The 21,445-nt window shown below is 47.1% G+C and overlaps 1 protein-coding gene across 1 annotated transcript in view; it reads right to left on the bottom strand.

Moving 5' to 3' along the window:
- Positions 1-3,669: 3,669 nt before the first annotated feature.
- dhx38 (DEAH (Asp-Glu-Ala-His) box polypeptide 38) overlaps positions 3,670-21,445 on the bottom strand; it is a 28,011-nt gene continuing 10,235 nt past the window's right edge. Inside the window, exons 11-27 of the mRNA XM_048263154.1 lie at positions 20,391-20,509; positions 20,113-20,250; positions 19,665-19,851; positions 18,351-18,536; positions 17,681-17,821; positions 17,424-17,534; positions 16,764-16,880; positions 16,524-16,631; positions 16,304-16,416; positions 12,900-13,108; positions 11,465-11,619; positions 11,068-11,223; positions 9,799-9,933; positions 9,483-9,608; positions 9,223-9,318; positions 8,067-8,188; positions 3,670-4,952 (exon numbers count right to left, since the gene is read on the bottom strand). Coding sequence (XP_048119111.1) covers positions 4,871-4,952; positions 8,067-8,188; positions 9,223-9,318; positions 9,483-9,608; positions 9,799-9,933; positions 11,068-11,223; positions 11,465-11,619; positions 12,900-13,108; positions 16,304-16,416; positions 16,524-16,631; positions 16,764-16,880; positions 17,424-17,534; positions 17,681-17,821; positions 18,351-18,536; positions 19,665-19,851; positions 20,113-20,250; positions 20,391-20,509 — 2,301 coding nt within the window. The 3' untranslated portion in view covers positions 3,670-4,870. The remainder of the gene's footprint in view (positions 4,953-8,066; positions 8,189-9,222; positions 9,319-9,482; positions 9,609-9,798; positions 9,934-11,067; positions 11,224-11,464; positions 11,620-12,899; positions 13,109-16,303; positions 16,417-16,523; positions 16,632-16,763; positions 16,881-17,423; positions 17,535-17,680; positions 17,822-18,350; positions 18,537-19,664; positions 19,852-20,112; positions 20,251-20,390; positions 20,510-21,445) is intronic.

Raw genomic sequence — 21,445 nt, 5'->3', positions numbered from 1 at the left:
GTGCACTCTGTAGTGAATGAGTGGAGGTTGTGGACACAGACAGGCGGTGTCTGTGAGTGTGTGTGTGTGTGCTGCGGGTGGCCCCACACCTTAGTGGTCAGGGGTCGTGTGTTCCCCTTGTTGATTTCCTGTAGCTGTTGACAGTGAAGCGATGCAGGAGTGGCTACAGTCAAAGGGATCGAGCTGCGGCTGTTTGCTCAGGCTCCCGGCCAGCTTAATCCCTGCCTTTCAGGGCGAGGAGACCATCTCTTTCTGCTTTGGCGAAATCAATAGGCAACATTCTCTCTAGCAAAGCAGTCAATACCCCACACTTAAGGTGTCGGAGGGAACTAAAGAAGGCCAATAATTGTTATTAATGCGCGGGGCTTCCCCTGGCCCGGCCTTTAAGGGCACTTATAGTGTTCCACATGGAACGTCAACACAACATGTGCAGTGGTGGCCCTGCTACTTACACCTGTACGTCATGACAGAATAGAAAAGTGGGAGCAAAATAGGACAGTGTGGCCAAACCACAAGGGGGGTGATGAATGTGTGAATAATCTGTCAAGTAATTTCTCCCAACTTTTCAATTTTTATCCATGCTGCTGTAGTCGTGCCTTTGATACAGTAGCACTTAATTATTGAACAATATCTGTCCCTTGTGACTAATATGAGGGCCACATTGTTCAGGCTGTGTGCAGACTGGGATATCAGACAGCATGGCAGATTAAAGTAATGATGGCACTTGTTAATGCAGCTTTCTTTTCCCTTTTAATGAAGCCAGTTTATTTTGGTGTGAGGAGGCGATGGCATCAATAAGAAAAGAGACGTGTGAGCCTTACAGGAACATGAGAGTGATGCTGTTCAAGAGGGATGCTGCTTTTAATTCTGCGTAGGCTGGGAAACATGATAAAGACAGCCTATGGAATGCGTCTCATCCATTATTTAGACTGCATCAATTTAAGACTTGATGAAAGTGTAATCTAGCCTTTGTATGCCATCGTCTTCAGCGAGACGGAGCTGTTTGTGCTGCTGGTATGTTGTGCCTTGCAAACAAATATGCACCGTGTGAAGGTGACAGCATTGTTCCCAAGGTCATGTGTTGACTCGCCTGAAAGCTTTGTAGTGCTGCAATCATCGTTAAATGGCAGAGAGATATATCCGTTCAAAAACAATCATTCAGTGCTCATCGCGTACACTGAGACTAAAGCATCCCTCGAGTGCCACAGCAGAAGTGCTTTTTCTACCTGGGTGTATAACTTGGCATTGTCCTTTTCGTCAACAACCCTTTCATTTACTCGACGCTTGGGAATCCTAAACATTCGTCTCCTACTCTCCACTGAAAGCCACAAGCAGGGGCAAGGAATGATGTTGGGCTCAGTGTGTGTGTGTGTGTGTGTAGGTTGGTTACATTCTTCTCCTGATTCAATCAAGCGAAGGCCATCCACAGCAGGGCCCGGGGAAGAGGAGACGGCTCAAGTTCAGTTTCCACGGGGGCCTGCTGTGCCTCACACGCAGCCTTGGATGTAATTGGGTCCCAGAAGGCTCTTCATTATGGCGGGGGGCACGGAGGTAGCAAACAGAGACTCTGTGTGTGTGTGTGTGTGTGTGTGTGATGGGGCGGGGGTGGTAGGTTGAGGAATGCCCCCGCACTGTGCCGCCACTCACTGCCACAGCCGCCAGCAGCTGCCTGCCTGCCTGCCTGCCGCCCGGGCACCGTCAGCCCTGGAGTTAATTAAAAGAGCAGTTGATGCACTGTTTTCCTCATCAATCTCACTTGTGCTCTTATTAAGTTTGTAATGACAGCGGGCCCCTGTCCCTCACTGCTGGAAGATGAGAGCGGGAAGTGGGGGATTTAATGGGGGAGGGTAGACAGTGAGGGACATCAAGGGCTGCGTCTCCAATAAACTTCCCAACCACCTGTCAGCGGCCAAGACATGACAACACGTCTCTTGTCTTGTCGCTCTCCGCTCATGGTCACCGCGAGGGGGGTCGTGTGTGTGTGTGTGTGTGCGGTTAACCTTGTTGCGTGACGAGCAGCTCCTCAAGCGCCCCGCTGCTGACTGCCGCTGCCGCCGCTACTGAGGTTGAAGCAGCCCACGGACAGGTAGCTGTGGTTTTATTATTAAGCCTGGACGGCCGGGATCGCCACCGCCTTAACCGCTCACTGGCCGCCTTCTTTAATTCCCTTCATCATCGCAAAGACCTTCAAGCTGAAATCCCCTGTAAAGGTGACGGCCGCCTCTGTCATTCATGCGGGGGATTTTCAAATGTCAGCCAGAACCAGAGATTTGTCTCATTAAAACCGTCGGATGACCACCTCAGCCCTCCACACACAGCCTTACCCCCCTCTCTCTCTCTCTCAGACAAGAGGACCTGAGAAAGGAACTGAAAGGAAACATTTATAATCGTCTCTGCTGGCACAGAGACCTTTGCGATCCAGAAGAACTAGAATGAATGCAAAGTTGAGCTGTTCTACTAGGGATCCGAGCTGCTCTACTTCATGGGGCATCTTTGTCTGGATGCATACACAGCCTTAATAGCATAAGTGGCAGCGAAAGTGCAAGTAACACATTTTCTTTTCAGCTACACACAACAGCAGTGAGCGTACCTGCTCCATTACTGTGGACACCCAAAGCAGTCCGATAAAATTGCAGTGCTGCGTGATTTGGACCATTAAATGTTGTTTAAGCCATTCTTCGGAACCACCTCAAAAGTTGTTCAAGGCTTCTGTGAAAGGAAGAAGCTAAGCTTTTAGAGGCTCGATCAATTTCATAATAGGCTTGAGATGTGCATTTAGCAGAAGCGCAGGTATGTCCAATTTGTTCACCAGAAACACTTCCGTAAACTTCGAGACTGCTTTGGCTATGTTGCTGTGTACAATAAGAGGTTACAGCGGAGGGCTGCAATCTAATATAATTTCAACCAAGCCAACCAACTAAACCAGTTATTTGGAATCCAATTCGAACCATTCACAGTGACTAATCCTGACCTGAAGACAAAGCAGAAGAGTGGAAATCTCCCCGAATCCTCAGCAAACCTGCTGCGTCTGGCCCTCAGGAGAACGTCTGGAGAGGAGTAAAGGACAGGGCTTTGTTTGGCCAAGGAGGATCATCCATCATAATTATAATTAGAAAGTGTCACCTCACCTTTCTGCCCCATCAGCGTCTGATTTAATATTCTCTGCTTGCGGAGAGTAATTGAATTGTGTGTGTGTGTGTGTGTGTGTGAGAGAGTTTTTCAGTCAGAGAGGGAGAGAATAGTTGAGTGTGTGTGTGTGTGTCTTGTGTTTGCATATGAGTTAGACCCAGGGGGTGCTGTGGGAAGAGGGGAATTAATTAAAACACAGGTCTATCCTTTCTGCAGCGCCAGTAATGAGCAAGTGCAGCGCCATGAATGCTTATGTATTCAAATGGAGTTGGTTTAGTGGAGCCAGTGTTCCTCAAGAGCAGGGTAAACACCAGGGCTGGTGGGGAGAGGAGACACTGCTGGGGTAATAGGAGGCTGAACATATTTGTGTTGAATAATATCAACCTTGGAAATGAAAGTTCATCTCGTCCATGGGTGGACCAGCACAGCCCCATGACAAAACAAAATGACATTAAAATATGTAATGGACTTGATATGCTTAGGCTCCAAAGAATATTGTGTGCACACACATACACATTCAGTAAGTGAAGCAAGACAGTCTCTAATTACAAAAGAATTATTTAATATAATTTCCAAAAACCCCACAAATGAGGTGCACTCAGCACACCATGGCAGATAAACATTGACTATGACTGACTGTGAAGGAGGATCAAAGGGGCTTAGGGCTTAAAAACAATCTGCACTGAAGAAGGGAAAAAGACAGAAAGCACAAGAAAAGCAGTGAAGTAGTACATAAGGATGGAGAGGAAGCCAGAATGGGAAGCCCATCACCTCCAACCCTGTCTGTACAACTCTCCTATTGACAGTGAGTCAGGACATGAAGAGCCACAGCAGTGGCCCCTTCCCAGAGACAGGCAGCTGAAGAGGGCACCAGTCTCACGCTGGGTGCTAAATCAGGGCCGCCACGTTTCCAAGACAACACCTACGCCTGGTACACCCTACACAACGCAGATCCTTAATGTGGGAACAAACAGCACACACCATCTACAGCAGGTCTGAGATGGAGGTTCTTTTGTCGTTGTTGTTGATGTTCCATGGGTTCTGTTTACATCAGAACACAGAGACCCAGTGTATTTCATTCTGAGGTGATAACAAATGTTTCAAGACAAACAAACATAAACATGTTTTTCTATGAGGTCTCTTTAAGTTAGGTTCCTGACATGATGAAATGTTGCGGTAATGCCAGGTAGACAAAGGGACATCTATTTTTATTCCACTGACAATAAGAACTCCTACAATAACAGTTGGATAAATTCTCACAACTCATAAAATCTAATCCAAAATGACAATTGTAATAATGGATTGCCTAAAAACAAGACAAAAAAGAAAAAACAAAATGTGCACAACCACCTCCACACTAAACTGGTAAGGCTAAACGTTAAGTATCTTTTCTGACAATGATTTGGTTGTTGTGATTGAACTCAGGATGTGTTGGTCTAAAAGAACACAGTGGATAATAAAACAGCCATTTCAGGGGCTCTATTCTGGCTGCACAGAGGACGATCACTCGGCAAGGCTCTGAAGGGCTGGGCTCTCAGCCTCAACATATTTTACCTTATACAAGTGTGCCTACTGCTGGCCAAACTGGGGAACTGCAAGGCTTTACAGTCCCCCGTGTGTGATCGAGCCCTGGCTCTTGGCTCACAGCACAGAGCACATTCAGAGAGAGTTTGTGTAAAAACGGGATTTCAGGTGGGGGAGATGTCGTGTTTGGTTTGGTCCACTCCGTGTCTGTCGGAGGTCAGAGGCCGAAGCGTGACGGGGTGCGTCTGGGGGTCGAGGGCACTTCCTCTCGTCTACCAGGGGTGCAGATTTGGGGTGACCTAGGAATATCAAGGGAGAAGACAGAAACCATCAGTTCACCAGCTTTAAAATGGTTTGAAATAATGTATGACTAATGTACACTCTTCAGATATCGCCTTCCTCCATGGCCTCGATGTAATACAATGTGTGTTCTTCAGCATTAGTCAACAACACAGATGATTAAAACCACTACTTGCGACCAGACGTTCAAGAATCTTGCTTTGATCGCATTATTACAAAATATATCATTATAAAATATATATTTAGTCCAAACCTTTTCTCTCTCACTTTCTCACTGGACGTGTCGATTGGTTGCCTAGCACACAATTTACTACAACTACACAATGACCTCACTGACTAATGAGAGATCAATTTCCTACACACTTTCTATCAGCATCAGAGTGCTTGTTTTTCATCCACTCATTCCTGCCTTGGGTCATTAAAAACAGGATTCCGTTCTCCTTCCACAGTATCATAGAAGTACACATATCGATTGTATGTGGTAAAGCTGTTTTGTGAATGAAATGTGATTAAAACCTGAGCGAAGGGAACTGAGTCAGACAGCACAGAGAGAGAGAGACAGACAGAGAGAGAGAGAGATGGAGAGAGAGAGAGAGAGAGATGGAGGGGTGAGAAGTGTTCAAAGTGAGGACAGAGGAGAATAAAGAGGACAGTCCGTCTCTCAGAGGGCCGCTGTGGAGCGCGGCATGACAGCGCAATCTATCATCTTTAATTACAGCCGCTACCCAGCAGTCCCCCTCCACACGCTCCGCAATTACACCCATCAGGCCGTGACCTCAGCACCGGCAACACCACCACCCCCCAACCACACACACACACGTCACCCCAGCAGCCACCAGGTGAATTCACACATCCAGTCCCGAGACGTGCCAGCATCTCCTGCTTTGTCATCCTCTCCCGATCAATGTGCTTTAAAAACAAACCACCCCCAAACTGAGGGAGAGGCCTGTAGCTAATCTGCCTCTATTCAGTGGTGCTCAATTGAGCTCCATGCAAAGGAGGTGTTTGTTTGCTGTGTCTGCACTTGTGGTGGTACAGGGCAGGATGGGCAGGGGCAGGGCAGGCCGGCGAGCACAAAGAGAGCGCTGACCCGGGCCTCACTCTCTCCAAGTCCTCCTCAAAAAGCACTCGAGAGTGCAGCAGCAGGAGAGGGGCTCAGATCACAGAGGAGCAGAGAGTGGGAGTGGGGGGGGTCAGGAGCTCAGGGGTGCACTCAGCGAGATTAAAGCCAAATTCAGGGAAATATGCCTGCTCCTAGTACTCTGAAGTTTGGGAGGCAGAGAGGGAGCCGTTTTTGGAGTGGTCCATCCGTATGTGTGTGTGTGTGTGTGTGTGGGGGGGGGGTTACGGGGTTCTCCTTTTCAATCGCCAGGTGTGTGCCGGGACTCGTGGAGATTGTGATAATGGAACTACAATACAGACTCTCTACTCTGTACGTCCAGGGTACACACAGCTCCCCATTCCCATTGATCAGGCAAATGGACAAATCTCAGGCAGCCCAAAGAAAGCACAAGAGCCTATTCTCTGCATCCTCAGGGCCCTTTTACAGCACAGTGACCCTGGCAATTCTTGTTGTTTTGCTATTCTCCTTCTCCTGAGAGGCCAAACGACAACGCAACAGCACTTCATATTTATGCAGATGGAAAAAAACACTTGGGCTTCTGTTGTTACGTTGGCACAGAAACACACAGAACCCAGACGCTGCTCAGTTGCTTCACCCCCATTCAATGCCATGGAAGTGATCCTCACTTAATAAGCAGCAGAGGCAGAGGAGTTTTTAAGCCAGTGAGAGAGAGAGAGAGAGGAGGCACCAAAGCCATTGAGCCACTGAAGGAGCTCACCTTAATTAGCGTCTCAAAATCAGGCCCACGAGTGGCAATCTCCTCGCCTTTCATATGATTACGGCAAAGATCCACCCAGACAAAGGAGATAAACACTCTGATTAATTAATAAAGCGTTCGTTCGTTGGAAGTGAAACTTAACTTCCTCCTTTGTGACTCCTGACAGATGTGTGCAAAATTAATTTGGGGGTGGCGTGGTGGTGGAGTTTGTCAGAAAATGAAGGCCCGGTCCATCTCGCTCTCCCTCTCTCCACCTCTCTCTCGCTCTCTCTCCCTCCCTCCCCTGTCTCTCTCCCTTACACTCGGTCTCGGATGTGTCCCGGTGAAAATTGCTACAGTAATGGGGGTCAGCCAGGAGTCAATATTATTTCTGTTCCCCTCATGTGGAGACAAGAGGTGAGAGAAGCTCATCAAGAAGACAAAGAGAAGCACAGGCGAAAGGGAATGAGAGAGAGGGCTGAAAAAAGATAGAGGTGAGAATGAATGGAGCAGACGAATATGGATGACTGAAGATGCTAACCTGCTCAGCTGACAAAGCTCATATCTGCGTTAACTTGCACAACTAAGGTCACAATTACTCTGACCTCATTAGATATGTCACTTTTTAAGGCACATGGCAATTGGCTACTTGTGTCTTTATTTATGTGCGACTATAGTTTGATAGTCCAGTTTTCAGCCATTTAGTTCTGAAGACATGCATTCTCAGGTTCATTAACACCCCTGCATGCCCAGGAAGGTGAATAATCACTCCGGTTCCCTCTTGGAGAGCAATTAGGTTCCATTTTTACCATGCCATGTCTCAAAGCAGCAATTATGCACAGCATCCCACCCACTGCAGGCCTGCTGTGTTAAAACGCCAGACTTAGGTGGCGAGCGAGGGCTCTTTGTAAACAAGCGTTGCGTTAAGCCAGCCAAGCAGAAAGGCCCGGCCACTGGCTCTACCCCTGCACTCCTCATCAGGGCACCCCGACGGCCATTAGGGGAAGGGTGGCTCTCTCAGCACAAAACTCCTCTAGGGTTAATTACAGCCACGCTGGGTAGGAATGCTATGCATCTTACACACACGCTGGTAATGGACTAGACATGAGGGTGGTGTGTGTGTGTGTGTGTGAGAGAGAGAGGGGCTGTGTGGACATTGTTTGTACAAGTCAGCATGCTTGAGTGGGTTTGTATGTATACAATATTTTATGCCACAGTAAATGCCCATGCCTTAGTGTGTGTATGTGTGTGTGTGTGTGTGTGTGTGTGTGTGTGTGTGGTGAGAATGACTACCTGATGCTCCCTATGTTGTTCTTCCTGTCCTGCTCCTCCTTGCGGGCGTTGATCTGCTGCTGGGCCAAAGACATCTCCTCTTCCATGTTGGTGATCTCTTCCTTGGCCCGCCGGCGGTTCTCCTACACACACACACACACAAGAGAAGAGGGTGCAAGGGAAGAGGAGGTTAGAATTGAAGATGTACAATGTTCCTCTTGAAGTGAGATGGTTCGTATTCAGACTACCATTGCAAGGTTGATGTTGTATACACTTCCGAAATAACTCTAGCAAAGGCCCATATAATATAGTGTTCTACTTATTTGATGAAAACACCTTGTCGATATATTGTACAGAGAAATATGGCCTTAGAAAAATGTAAGAGAAATCCCCTTCCACAGTCTGCTACCACTGTCAGTCCCAAGTAGTGTGTTTATACGCTTTCTGATGGGACCAGAGCATGTCACCAGATAGTTTCGCTTTATATTGCTCCACAATCTTTGCCAGAGGTGCCATGTGTGTGTGTATGTGTGTGTGTGTGTGTGTGTGTGTGTGTGTGTGTGGGTGAGAATGACTACCTGATGCTCCCTATGTTGTTCTTCCTGTCCTGCTCCTCCTTGCGGGCGTTGATCTGCTGCTGGGCCAAAGACATCTCCTTCTTCCATGTTGGTGATCTCTTCCTTGGCCTGGCCGGGTTTCTCCCTACACACACACACACAAGAGAAGAGGGTGCAAGGGAAGAGGAGGTAAGAATTGAAGATGTACAATGTGCCTCTTGAAGTGAGATGGTTCGTATTCAGACTACCATTGCAAGGTTGATGTTGTATACACTTCCGAAATAACTCTAGCAAAGGCCCATATAATATAGTGTTCTACTTATTTGATGAAAACACCTTGTCGATATATTGTACAGAGAAATATGGCCTTAGAAAAATGTAAGAGAAATCCCCTTCCACAGTCTGCTACCACTGTCAGTCCCAAGTAGTGTGTTTATACGCTTTCTGATGGGACCAGAGCATGTCACCAGATAGTTTCGCTTTATATTGCTCCACAATCTTTGCCAGAGGTGCCATGTGTGTGTGTATGTGTTTAACAGAGGACAAGATGAGAGAGAGAAAGTAGGCTTGTGCTTGTGTATATATGTGTGTGTGTGTGTGTGTATTGTATTGTATTGTACCTGTCTGCTTTTGCCGGCGTGTTTGATGCTGTAGAACATGGGCCCCAGTTCAGCCAGCCACTCACCGTCCACTGCAGTCACACACTGCATGTACTCCTGAATGCACAAACCAACAGAGAGCGATGTTAGACATACACACATACCAATTAAGCTGTGACAACAAAGACAGAAAATCTGATCATTTCAGATGCATTGCAAACAAATCTAAAAAATTACAAGCTCAGAGGCTCCTAGCAGAGAGGCCAGTAAAGAAACTGTACCTTAGTGGTCATGACCAGCTCGTGGTAGGTGATGTAGTCCGGTGTGTAGCCCATCCCGAAGAGAGAGCTGGTGGGGTGCAGGTGGCACGGCATCCCTGTCCTCACATTCACATACTCGCCTATACCCTGCACACACGCACACACAAACATTTAGAAAAACCTTACTGACAACATTTACATTAAAATGGCATCAATACTACATCATATGCATGGGTTTAAGGAAACCCTTACAGATCCCACATTAGTGCAGTGAAGTGGTGCACAATAAGCGATTCCCCATTCTAACGCATCTGTCTCCTGTGTGTTGGTGGAGTACCTTGAGTTTGGCAGCCTGGTGGAAATAGGCAGCACAGATGCACTTCCTGATGATGTCCCAATCTGAGCCACAGGACACCATGTTCATCCTCTGCTGGACCATGATGTCCTTCAGCTGGGCACGGACCTCACGCACCTGAAACACACACACACACACACACTTACATTACAGAATTCTGAGCACTGCTCACTTAGCACTGATCACGTGGCTCCTAATCCATTCCTAACCATGAAGGGCAATTTGGCCGGCGCTTATGTCCGGTTTCCATGGTGCTAAGCACACGAGAGCCGTATACTCCCCTTGGACGGGGCATCAGTCCATCGCAGGGAACTCCCAACAGAAGCTGGTGCCTATTTTACAGCTGCGTGGACTGAGACAATGCAGATGACGTGCAATCAAGTCATCAAGTCGTCATCTGGGACTCCAACCAGCGATCTTATGATTGCCAGACTAACCCCTTAGACCACTGAGCTACACGCTCTGCAGCTCCACACTCACCATAGGGGGGGCAAACTTTTTGGCTCAAGGGCCACACTGGGTTTAGAAAATTGCCACACAACAACCCAACCGGATGAAAGTGCTTGGCAGGCCGGATCCGGCACGCGGGCTGCAGTTTGCCCACCCCGCCATAGACAGTAAAGAAATGGACACAGTCAGCCCATATGACTTCAAGTCAAACCCATTTGAACCCGTTTCCTGTTGGACTACTGATGTGTGTGTGTGTGTGTTTGTTTGTGTGTCTTGGCATACATGCTGGACGTGACATTGGGAGTGTAGCTGCATTGTCAATTCTACTTTTGAGTTTGAAGTTCGAGATTGAGATGTACGGTAATTTTGATCGATTTCAACTTAAAATCGAAATCGTGACACCCCTACTACGGAGCCATGAAGTGAGACTATGACGTCAGTCACACAATGATTTCTCTGGAAACAGAAAATGGTCAGATGTTACGTTATTTGATGTCAAAGTAACGCCAAAATGAACGGGGATCAATGGAATTCTAGCTCCAAGTGGTAGACTATTAGCCTCAGAGGGTACGCTTTCCGAACGTTCGCCTACCCCCTTGATATTCTCAGGGCTTAAAGCTTGGAACATTTATGTCTAAAGTGAAAGTCGTTACATATAATGATCTATTTTTAAATACTAAACGTGGCCCACATCAGAATTTTGGCATAGCGCCTGAGAACATTAAGCCCTGTATTTTGCCTGCTGATCTGCATATTGAGGAGATCTAGGGTCAAGTTGTAGGGTGACCATTGTGCAGGTACCTTGCGCATGGCCTTGGTGTGGATGAAGTGCTCGTTGCACCAGACGCTGGAGTAGTTGTTGTTCTTCCACTGCAGGTAAACGTTGAGGTACGTCAGGTGATCGCTCTCAGGCACCGCAAACTTCTCTCTCACCTGGTCGCTCTCCTCCTCTCGGCCCTGAAGGACAAACAACAGTCACAAGTCTTCATCATCAAAAAAAGACAAAGAAAAAAGGCTGCCTAGCCCTTCCTAAAGTGAGGGAGATTTAGCAAATGCATTTATCCAAAACATCAGAGACTTGTAAGCTGGGTCTCGAACCCAGATCAACTATTTGTCCAACATGCTGCTCCATCAGGCCCCCAATCTGTTAGTTGATGGCTTGGTACATGCTAGTGATAAGGGCTAAGTGGCGGCGTACCTTTGGCCTGTAGAAGATGGCTGGCACCGACAGCATGGAGACGATGATGAGGATGTCAGCGCTGCAGCCCATGTCACACGACACAATCAGCATCTTGGACAGGGCCGGGTCCAGAGGAAACTCCACCATGAGGCGGCCGGTAGGCGTCAGGGAACCTGAGGAGAGGGCAGGGAGAGCACAGGTCAGCCAGGTCTGAAGTTATCAGATATTTTGATGTCATAGGCCTAGAGCTATAATTCCTATTTTCAAATCTTGAAAGGTACACTGCAGGTTCAGGTATGTTTGGTGACTGTAAAGCTCCCCCTAGAGTTGTGATATATTTATATTTTACTCTGCCGTTGTAAATAGCCTACTTTTCGTGGCTTGTTCCCTCTGTACACAATGAAGATGATTTTGTTGTGGAGGTGAAAGTTTTTGCCTGTTGTGAATCAATCTCCAAAGAGCTATCTCTACTGAGAAGGTAATGTTTCATGATTCATGATTACAAGGGCCGCTGTTCTTGAAGTTGCATGGCTGGTTCTCTCATTAGCGACTAGCTACGTCTATGCTGTATGGCTATGTTAGGGGAGCGATTCTCCAATTACAAGTACGTTTACCATCAAATTGGCTTCATAAAGGCTATATTAAGGTGAAAACTGGCCCAGCCCATACCTGAATTCAGGCACAGTGGCTGAACATTTTAAGCTCTGTAGTGTAGCTGGTGTCTATGGTGTAGCTGGATAAATGAGCCATCAAAGTAGAGGATGGTGTAACAGCAGCAGGCAGGGAACACAATACAGGCTGCTCCGCTCCTAACGAGGATGTGGCTGATAATGGGGGGAAATAGCGGAGCGTCTCAGGAGCGGGACTTTGATCAAGCCCTGAGCAGCTCAGACATGGCAGCGTTTAGGTGGGATTAGCAGTGGGCAGGAGAGGAGAGTAGAGCACCTGGCCAGCCGACAGCTTCTTCAGGACAGGCCAAGTCTGATGCAATCCCCTGCTAACGCCACTGCCAGTTCACTCTACCCGCTGCTTTTAGACTGAACGCTGGTAGTCAGGTGGGAGTAGAACGTCAGGTTTCATGACCCAGGTCAAATTAATCATAATTTAACTGGAAATAGTGTTTCTGCTATTATGGTTTCTTTTTCAGGCGAAGGGAGAAAGGAGTTATCACTAATGCAATTTCGCAATTTTGAAATGGCAGGCCAACTTCCTATTCACACTGTTCTGAAAGGCAGGCGTTGGACCTAATCTTAGTAGTAGACCCAAAAGCATTTGGGTCATCTGAATATTATATTGTTTCCAAATGACCTGACCTCTACTTTGCTACTCAAAATCACTTTCATATACCGGTATTCGCCGTAGCGTTGACCTATAACTATAAGTTGTACTACGGCACAAATGTGTCGGACTGCCTAAAAGAGCCCAATGGAGCCTGGGGTCCCTGTTGGCCCACCTGTGTTGTCCAGCGCGCCCAGGATCCAGAGCTGGTACATAGAGTTGAGCATGTTGTCCTCGGGCGGAGGGTCCATGAAGTGGAAGAGCAGCAGGTCCTGCACGCCCAGGGACTTGAGCAACAGCACCACGTTGGCCAGGTTGGTCCGCTGGATCTCGGGGATGGTGGTGGTCAACATCTCGTTCTTATACGCACTCTGAGTGTAGAGCCTGCAGGGGGAGATATGAGGAGGAACAAAACTGTGAGATGCAGAGGGCAGAAAAGGCAGAGCGAGTAGGGGAGGGAGAGAGAGAGAGAGAGAGAGAGAGAGAGAAGAGAAAAACAGAGAAATGACCCAGACAGGATAAGGTGAAGCTGGGTACTGTATACCAAAAAATACATTTCTTAGGGGGAAAAAAAGATCAAGCATACCTATTTACATCAAGCTGCAGCTTAGCGTTCTTATTGCAGTGGGTGCCTGTAGTCTGCCTGACACCTCCTAAAAACAAGCCCAGCATGTGGTCTGTGCATACGCGTCTGAGTAACGCCCCTGAGCGCACGTTTGTGTGTGTGTGTGTGTGTGTGTGTGTGTGTGTGCGCGCGCGCTTGTCAGTGGGTGTTTGTGAGTGAGGCATGACTCCCCATCCCATTCACGAGTGCACCCCTCGCTTTTGGAAAAGGCCACCGCCGAGACCCTTGACAATGAACAGGATTCCCAAGTGGTGTTGTTGTGAGCGCCTTAAAGCCCTGGTGATGAAGCCGTGCGCTGGGTCCTGCGGTGGGGAGATAGGTCTGAGGCGAGAGCGGCTGTCTGTCTGTGTAGCCACTCCTGCTTATTGGATAAGCTCTCTGAAGTCTGGGCCATTATTCTAAAGAGGGGCTCTGCGGGGGGAGTGTATGTATATGAGCCAAGCTCCAGTCCCTGCTGCCGTCTGCCATTGAAGTTGCTGGTGTTGTCACGGCTTGAGGTGGGTGTTTTTAGGGCTGTGTATTCTTCTACAGAAAGTCACACACCCACAGACACACACACACACACACACACACACACACACACACACTCGGAGAAAGCTCCCCACAGCCTTGGTTCTTCTAAAAGCTCGTCTCCCAAACAGAAATTGATTCTTCACAGATGCTAGGAGCTGAAGGTGCCAAGATGGGAGCTCGTCTCTAATCTGAAGAGTGAAGAGTTCTTTCATGATGCTTCCAGACATATTTACATGGAAGCAAAACAAACACAGGCTTCTGGGTGTGTGTGTTTGATAGACAGACAGGGGTATCTGTGCACCTTCCCTGGCATGCGGATTAGAGAAGAGGGTCAGCGGCAGCCCTAGCAGGCCGGAAGCCTTTGTGGCCCATTCTGCCTGCTGTAAACAGACTTAAACGGCGTGAAATCCTCTGGAGATTACCATCCCGACGCGCCCCCACTCCCAGGCCGCCCGCCTGCCGCACACAGTGAAGCTGGGGGAGGGTGCGGCTGAGGGGGGGGGTTGGGGAGGTGCCGTGGGGGTCGGCGCGTGATGATCGTGTCGAACGTTGGCGATGCGGATCGGCGCCAGGATGAAAGGATCCCCCCAGCGCGCCGAGTCGAGCTTCTATAAACAACCCCGATTCAAGCAGAGAGGCCCATTCAAGACTTTGTAGATAGGCTTATTTACATGCACACACAACAAACACACACACACACAAAATGTCTACTGGCCCATCTTTCAGAGACTTCTAAAATCAGTTATGAGAGGATGCTGAGGGGCTATGAGGAACACAGTGAACTCATCAGACACTCCGCACTCCATTTGGACATGACTGATAGGGTCAGGGGAAGGTAGCCATGAAGGGCAAGGAGAGGAATACCACACTCCTCTACCAGACCTGGGAGGGAACTGACTGAGGCAATGGGGGTGGGGGGGATGGTGAGGTCTGGGTTTGTTCATAACGAGCTCCTTTAATCAGCGCGGCCATTGTGTCTCAGTGCACTCAGCAAGCTGGAGAGCTGCTGCACAGAGAGTGGCCCTAATCACACTGACCACGTGCTGGGACAGGAGCTGGTAATGGTGTCAGTCTGGGAGAGATGGACACCGTATATATGTGTGTGTGTGTGTGTGTGTGTGTGTGAGAGAGAGAGACTGAGTGTGTGTGCGTGTGTGTCTCTCTCTCTTGTACAGGAAGGAACACAGTGTACCACCAATGTGGCAAAAGATTGCAAGTGTCATTAGGACGCTAAAATTACACAGAGCCCCAGGTAACAATGAGCCCCCGGGACAGCCCGTCTTCACATGTGCCTGGGGTAGGAGAGTGAGAGCTCAAGATCACAGGCCTAATGATCATAATGTAGCATACACAATCACCCTCTTTACCGCCTCAAAATCACACAAAGACCTGGAGCTTCTAATGACAAACGTCACTGTTACACAAAGTTGTCCCCTCTTGTTACACAGAGCAGCAGAGGCAAGAACAGGAAAAACAGCACAGGCCACCAGTCTACATCCATACATCCAGATGACTTGAGCCTTGTTCAGACTGCAGCCTGAATCCGTTTTTCTGTTTTTTCCCCTAATCCGATCAGAATACATGCATTACATATTGCAAGTGATCAGATCCGATCTGCCTGTCCGTACTGACATAGTCTTATCCACATTGATTTCTATGGTAACAGGCTACGCCCAGGAAATACAAATGAGGAAAATTACAGACAGAGAACTGTGCCTGTTTTTCTATTTGTGTCATTTGTGTGTCCCAAATGATTATGTGGAGCCGCGGCGCAAACTATTTGTTAACTGCAAGAAAAGCGACAGAAACGGCGGAGACTACTTAGTTGTGCTGCATGTCGTGCTGCCGCACTCAATTTACTGCTGAGCTGAAACACTTCAGTAGCACAACCCACATTTCACAGATACAGATATCCTTTACTGTCATTGTGACATCCGATGGCCAGCTACATCAACCTCAGCAAATTACCTTTTTGAGAACTTAATTCTCTGTGAGAAATGGCAACTAAAGCATTAATCAGTAACAGTAATCAAAACAGGTTCAGTGTTTGTGAATGGACTGGATACACTTGAAGGTGTGCGCCAAAATGACCCCCCAAAACAACACTGAAGTAAAAAATATGGAGAGCAAACAGAATAATGACTTACAAACCTTGTAGAAAAATACATGCAAATGTAGGACACGTAACCACTGTCACACTGTCCAACACTACTGACAAGGGCCCTCTAACAAGGGCACACTTCACACAAGGCAAGAAATGATCCTGGCAGGTACTGAACATACTACAGCAGTAAAGAGTTATTCTGTAACCACTGTGGAGTGGAATGGAGATGTAGCCAAGCACCTATTTGCTATAATTGAAGTCAAATTTGGAATTTATGGCTGACCGACCCTAATCTACACAGACACCTGGCTCTCGGTGAATTGGCGAGGGCCTTTACCTGTAGCATTGTCCTGGTCCCGTCCTCCCGGCTCTGCCAGAGCGCTGGTTGGCATTGGCCTGGCTGATAGGGTACACCTGCAAGGCGTCCATGCCAATGCGAGGGTTGAACACCTGGGCAAGACAAACAGAAACATGTCATCAAGCGTGTTCAGTGAGCTGTCTGACTGGGAAGAGGGGAGAGGCCAATCCTCTGCTGTGCTAATAACTGATGCCGGTACCTTGAGTTTACAGTATCCAGCGTCCACCACGAACATGATCCCGTCCACAGTCAGAGACGTCTCAGCGATGTTGGTGGCCACGATGCACTTCCTCACACCGTCTGGGGCCTAGTGATGAAAACAGGAAACACAAAAACACAAATCAGGATCAATCTATCACATGACTTATCAGTCACACACCATCAACTTGCTGTCTCTAATCACTCATATGCGGTAGCAAACTAGTGGAGTGGGGAGAACCTTCTGGAAGATCTTGGCCTGCAGGTCGGAGGGCAGTTGGGAGTAGATGGGCAGCACGGCCAGCTGGGGGGCATTTTCTAGCTCCTCCAGACGCTCCACAATCTGATCCGATGTCACCTGTGGGGGACAGAGGAGGGTGGACACGTTAGTAGCAATACTGACAGAAAACGCTGAACGAAGCCTTGAAATAAGTGCATTTAATATTGCATGCAATAACTGCATTTATAGTAGACGTCTTTATACAACAACAAAAAAATTGTATAGGCAGTAGGCACAGCTACACAAATATGAAGCACAGGCAAGCAGTGGTGAAGATTCCCCCTTTGTTTAGAGTTGCTTGAACTTTCAATTGAGTTACTGGACCACCAACAGAGCCATGCCCCTTTAGACAAAGTCCTGCTGTTCAGACTGCAGTCGCCATCGCACGGTCTGACCTTCCTCTCTGATCTTTACATATGCACACCCTGTGCTCATTTCATGTGCACTCCCCAGCTCATTTCCAGACAACTTCCAATCTCATTTACTCAACAGGATCTATTTATTACACTGCCGGCTATCTGAAAAACCAGCAGGCCTCCAGCCCTCTTCTGCTACCATATCTCCAACCTTTCGATCGGTCTCCAGAGCCTTTCAAGTTGTTGCCCATCTCCCCAGACTCACCTCGATGTCCTCCTGGCCGGGCATGAAGATGAGGATGTCCCCCACCATCCCACTCAGGTGGATCTGCAGGGCCTGCTTCACCGCCGCCTCCACATAGTCCTCCTGTGGAGTCTGAGGGTCACAACAAACAGGTCACATATTACCAGCCTTCTTAGTATGCAACATATAGACCATATACAATACAGGCAGTATAAAATATAACCACAATGTATATTCTATGCAATATACAGATGAAGTACATTGTACATGAAATGTACCTTGCTGAACAGGACGTCCACCGGAAATGTTCTTCCTGGAATGTGGAATATGGGAACATTTCCGAAGAATGCTGCAAATTTGTCGGAGTCCATGGTGGCCGATGTGACGATAAGCTTCAGGTCAGACCTCCGAGCCACGATCTGGAAAAAAAAGAAAGAGAGCAATTAAAACTATTTCATACAGAATTGAACAAAAAAGAATTTTCAATCAATTTCAGCATTTTCAGGTCATCTGTGTGATTCAAAAATAAAATCCAACACTACCACCCAGTGGCTAGAGTTATAAGACACCTACAGTTAGGGGTGCAACTAATGATTACTTTCATAGTCAATTAACCTGCAGATTATTTTCTCACTGACTTATTTAATTGATAAAATGTTATAAAATGTAGAAATTAGTGTTTCCCAAAAACACAATGTCCTCAATTGCCTTATTTTGTCCTCATGTCAAAAATATTTAGTTTTTAAGTTTAAGAAGCTGAGGTACTTTCTTAAAAATGGCACAAATCAACTCACTGATTACCAAAATACTTGCCTATTAATTTGATAGTTAATACCTAATTAATCAATTACCGGTATTTGTTGCAGCTCTACCTACAATAAACGAAATAAAAATAAACGATTTGTTAAATTTAAAACTGTATTCCTTGAGGCCGCTGTGGGTGCTGACCTCTCTGAGCAGGCCAAAGAGCACGTCGGTGTTGAGCGAGCGCTCGTGGGCCTCGTCCATGATGACGGCGCTGTAGTGGTCCAGGTCCGACTCACGCAGCGACTCCCTCAGCAGGATCCCGTCCGTCATGTACTTGATCACCGTCTTCTCAGACGTGCAGTCCTCAAACCGGATGGCATAACCCACCTGTCGGACAGCAGAGAGGTTATGGGAGATTATACCAAAGTTAGGTCCACAGATTGGACGAGATGCCAACCCCACCCCACTCAGACCCTTTACCGTAAGTAATCACTCCACATTTTGCACCAAATTGCCCAGCCTGAACATTCTATTCATTCAAAGTGAATGAGCAGCGATTTCATAATGTCACATTTGACAGTTATTGAGTGAGTGCATGGGGAAAATGGAGCAGGGTGAGTGTCCAACATGGAACATGAGGACAAGCGAGTATACTAATTGCACACATGGTTTCCCTCACTCAACTTAGCTGCCGTGACATTTTCTGTTGCTTGGCAACAGAGGACGCCACGACTGCATTTGGATTGACTGAAACTATTTTGGGGGACGGAGGATGAACGAACGAAAATCAAAATGAATGACAGAAAAACAAAATCTGACATCTTTAAACTTAATCAGCTGTAAGTGGAGCTCTTGTATGAAAGCGATATGGCTCTCATGACCCATGGTTGTGATTCAGCCAAGTGCCACAGATAACCACAGCTGTGGGTATATCCATTACCAAGCCCACTCTTACTTGTGCCAAGCTGCTTAATTATGTACCCTTGATAATTGTTTTCAATCAAACCATTATTCAAACTCAAATTCAAATAAAATGTATTCTGGTCACCAGAAAAGTACACTACCTATGAGGTCAGTTTACAGTGTTGAGTTATTATTATTATTATTATTAGGTTTTATGAAAAACTGTTCTCAGCAATCAAACCAAGAACTACGTTCCTTCAAACTTATAATGCAGGTAAAAAGCATGCACTGCCACAGGTATCTCCCTCTAAGACAAAAAGTACCTTATCGGCTCTGTGAGAGATCAGTGTGATTCAGCTTTAACTTTTGGTGTAATGCAAAACATATCCACAAGGTGTCAGTATTACTAAGCACATAAACTTTGCAGATATGGGGAACCACAGGAGACACTTAAAAGAGAAGAAAGTCTCAATCTTCCAGCCAGCTTTTTTTTTTTTTAAATTTAAGAATCAAATTTAGAATTAGAATCTAATTATTAATAAGTAGGCTTGTGAAAACAAGCTTAACAGAACAGAAAAAAAGCAACACAGCGAGAGCCAGTGTGCTGCTCACCTCGGCGCCCAGGTTGGAGCCGATCTCCTCGCTGACTCTCTTGGCCACGCTCATGGCGGCCACCCTGCGGGGCTGCGTGCAGCCCACCATGCCGTAGCCTGTGTAGCCGTCCTCATGCAGGTACTGAGTCAGCTGCGTGGTCTTCCCACTGCCCGTCTCCCCCACCACGATCACAATGTTATTATCCCTGCAAAACAGCCATTTACTCATTTATATAAGTGGACCAAACAACAATGACCATAACAATTACACAAACTGACAAAAAACGTTAATTATTATTAATTACTACTACTTTATAATTCCCACACACGCACATTTCAGAGGAAGCCATTGCCCAATTGAGCCCAATTATACCTAATTATGTCTAATATCTAAGTATACTGTTTGTGCTAAGGGAAAGGGTCTCCATGCTGTACGGCTGGGTGTAACCCTGGCTGCAGAGTTGTACCTGATAATGTTGAGCAGCTCCTGCCTCACAGCAAAGATGGGCAGATACTGCCTCTGCTCCAGCAGGGTCTTCTTCTTGGCAAACTCGCTGCTGGCCTCGCTCTTGTCCTTCATGTGGTCCGCAAACTTCTGCTCCGTCCTGGCGTGCCAGGGGGATAAGACAGACAGTGTGTTACAGAGTGGCTACGGACATAACCGCTTAGTGTGGGGTTAACCAAGGGCTCTCAAGACAAGCTTTTCCACAAATATGTGGAGAAATGTGTGTCGTTAGGGGGTCACCTGTAGTCCACTTTGCCGTCCTCCCCCTCCTTAGGCTTGCCTTCTCCGTCTTCTGTCTTCTTCACACCCATGATGTCCCCCAGCTTGGTGCCCGCCAGCTCCCAGTGCTTATGCTGGGCCTGTTGTGGAGGGTTAAAACATACATAAATAAAAAAACTTCACACTCAAACAATATTCAGCAATGACAACAGGGAGGCCATTTGTTTCATCTGGCACACTTCTCTGGAACAAGGACATCTTACTGACATCCACATTCTCCATGAGCCTTAGTGCGTGTCCTAACAGGATCTGAGCGAGCGACTGTCAATGTTATCTGTCTACACTGAATCCGTTAAATATGCCCTTCTATTGCGTCTAGGGATGGGCATTAATCGACGACCGATAATTGATTATTAAGAATTTCGTCGATCACGTTAATTTGCTATCGATTAAACTAATGCAGGTTGCGTTGCGTAGTATGAGTCTTGAAGCAATGAAATTAATTCCACTGTATGGCAGCAATTAAACATTTTACCACCCGGGGGCAATATTTGACGGCATAGTCAGTTACCTGCGAGTTTCTGTTTTGATTTCAAAAGTAGGCCTAATCATGAAGAGGTCACGCGAAGTGTGGCGTGCGGCCATTTTGATTTTAAAAAATAATGACTTAGTTCACTGCAAACACTGCGATGCCGTGTATAAGTAGCCTACAACATGGCCACGACTCAAATGATGTAACCTAGGCTACCACTTAAACAAAGTGCATCCGACCCTGGTTAATGCAGGGATTAAATTGAAAAAAAAATTGTTTGACTGAACTTTTTTCAGGCCATAAGTCATACATATCTACCTATAGAGATAGCAACCCTTTTGCGGTCGCGACCTATTGGTTTTTAATGTACAAAAAGATGCAAACAGCAAAGTAAAGGATTATTAAGCTTTATTCACACACGGCGCCATTGTTTTAAACCAAAACGAGGCTACAGGGTACACTTACTATAAAATTAATGCCACCTACAGGTGAATGTATAGAACATAACAATCCTATGGTTTGTGTACCCTGTAGCCTCGTTTTA

The sequence above is a fragment of the Alosa alosa genome, chromosome 14 (genome assembly GCF_017589495.1).
Source record: "Alosa alosa isolate M-15738 ecotype Scorff River chromosome 14, AALO_Geno_1.1, whole genome shotgun sequence".
Taxonomy (NCBI): Eukaryota; Metazoa; Chordata; class Actinopteri; order Clupeiformes; family Clupeidae; genus Alosa; species Alosa alosa.
Note: the sequence above shows the minus strand (reverse complement) of the source record. Positions and strands in the feature narration are given on the sequence as shown.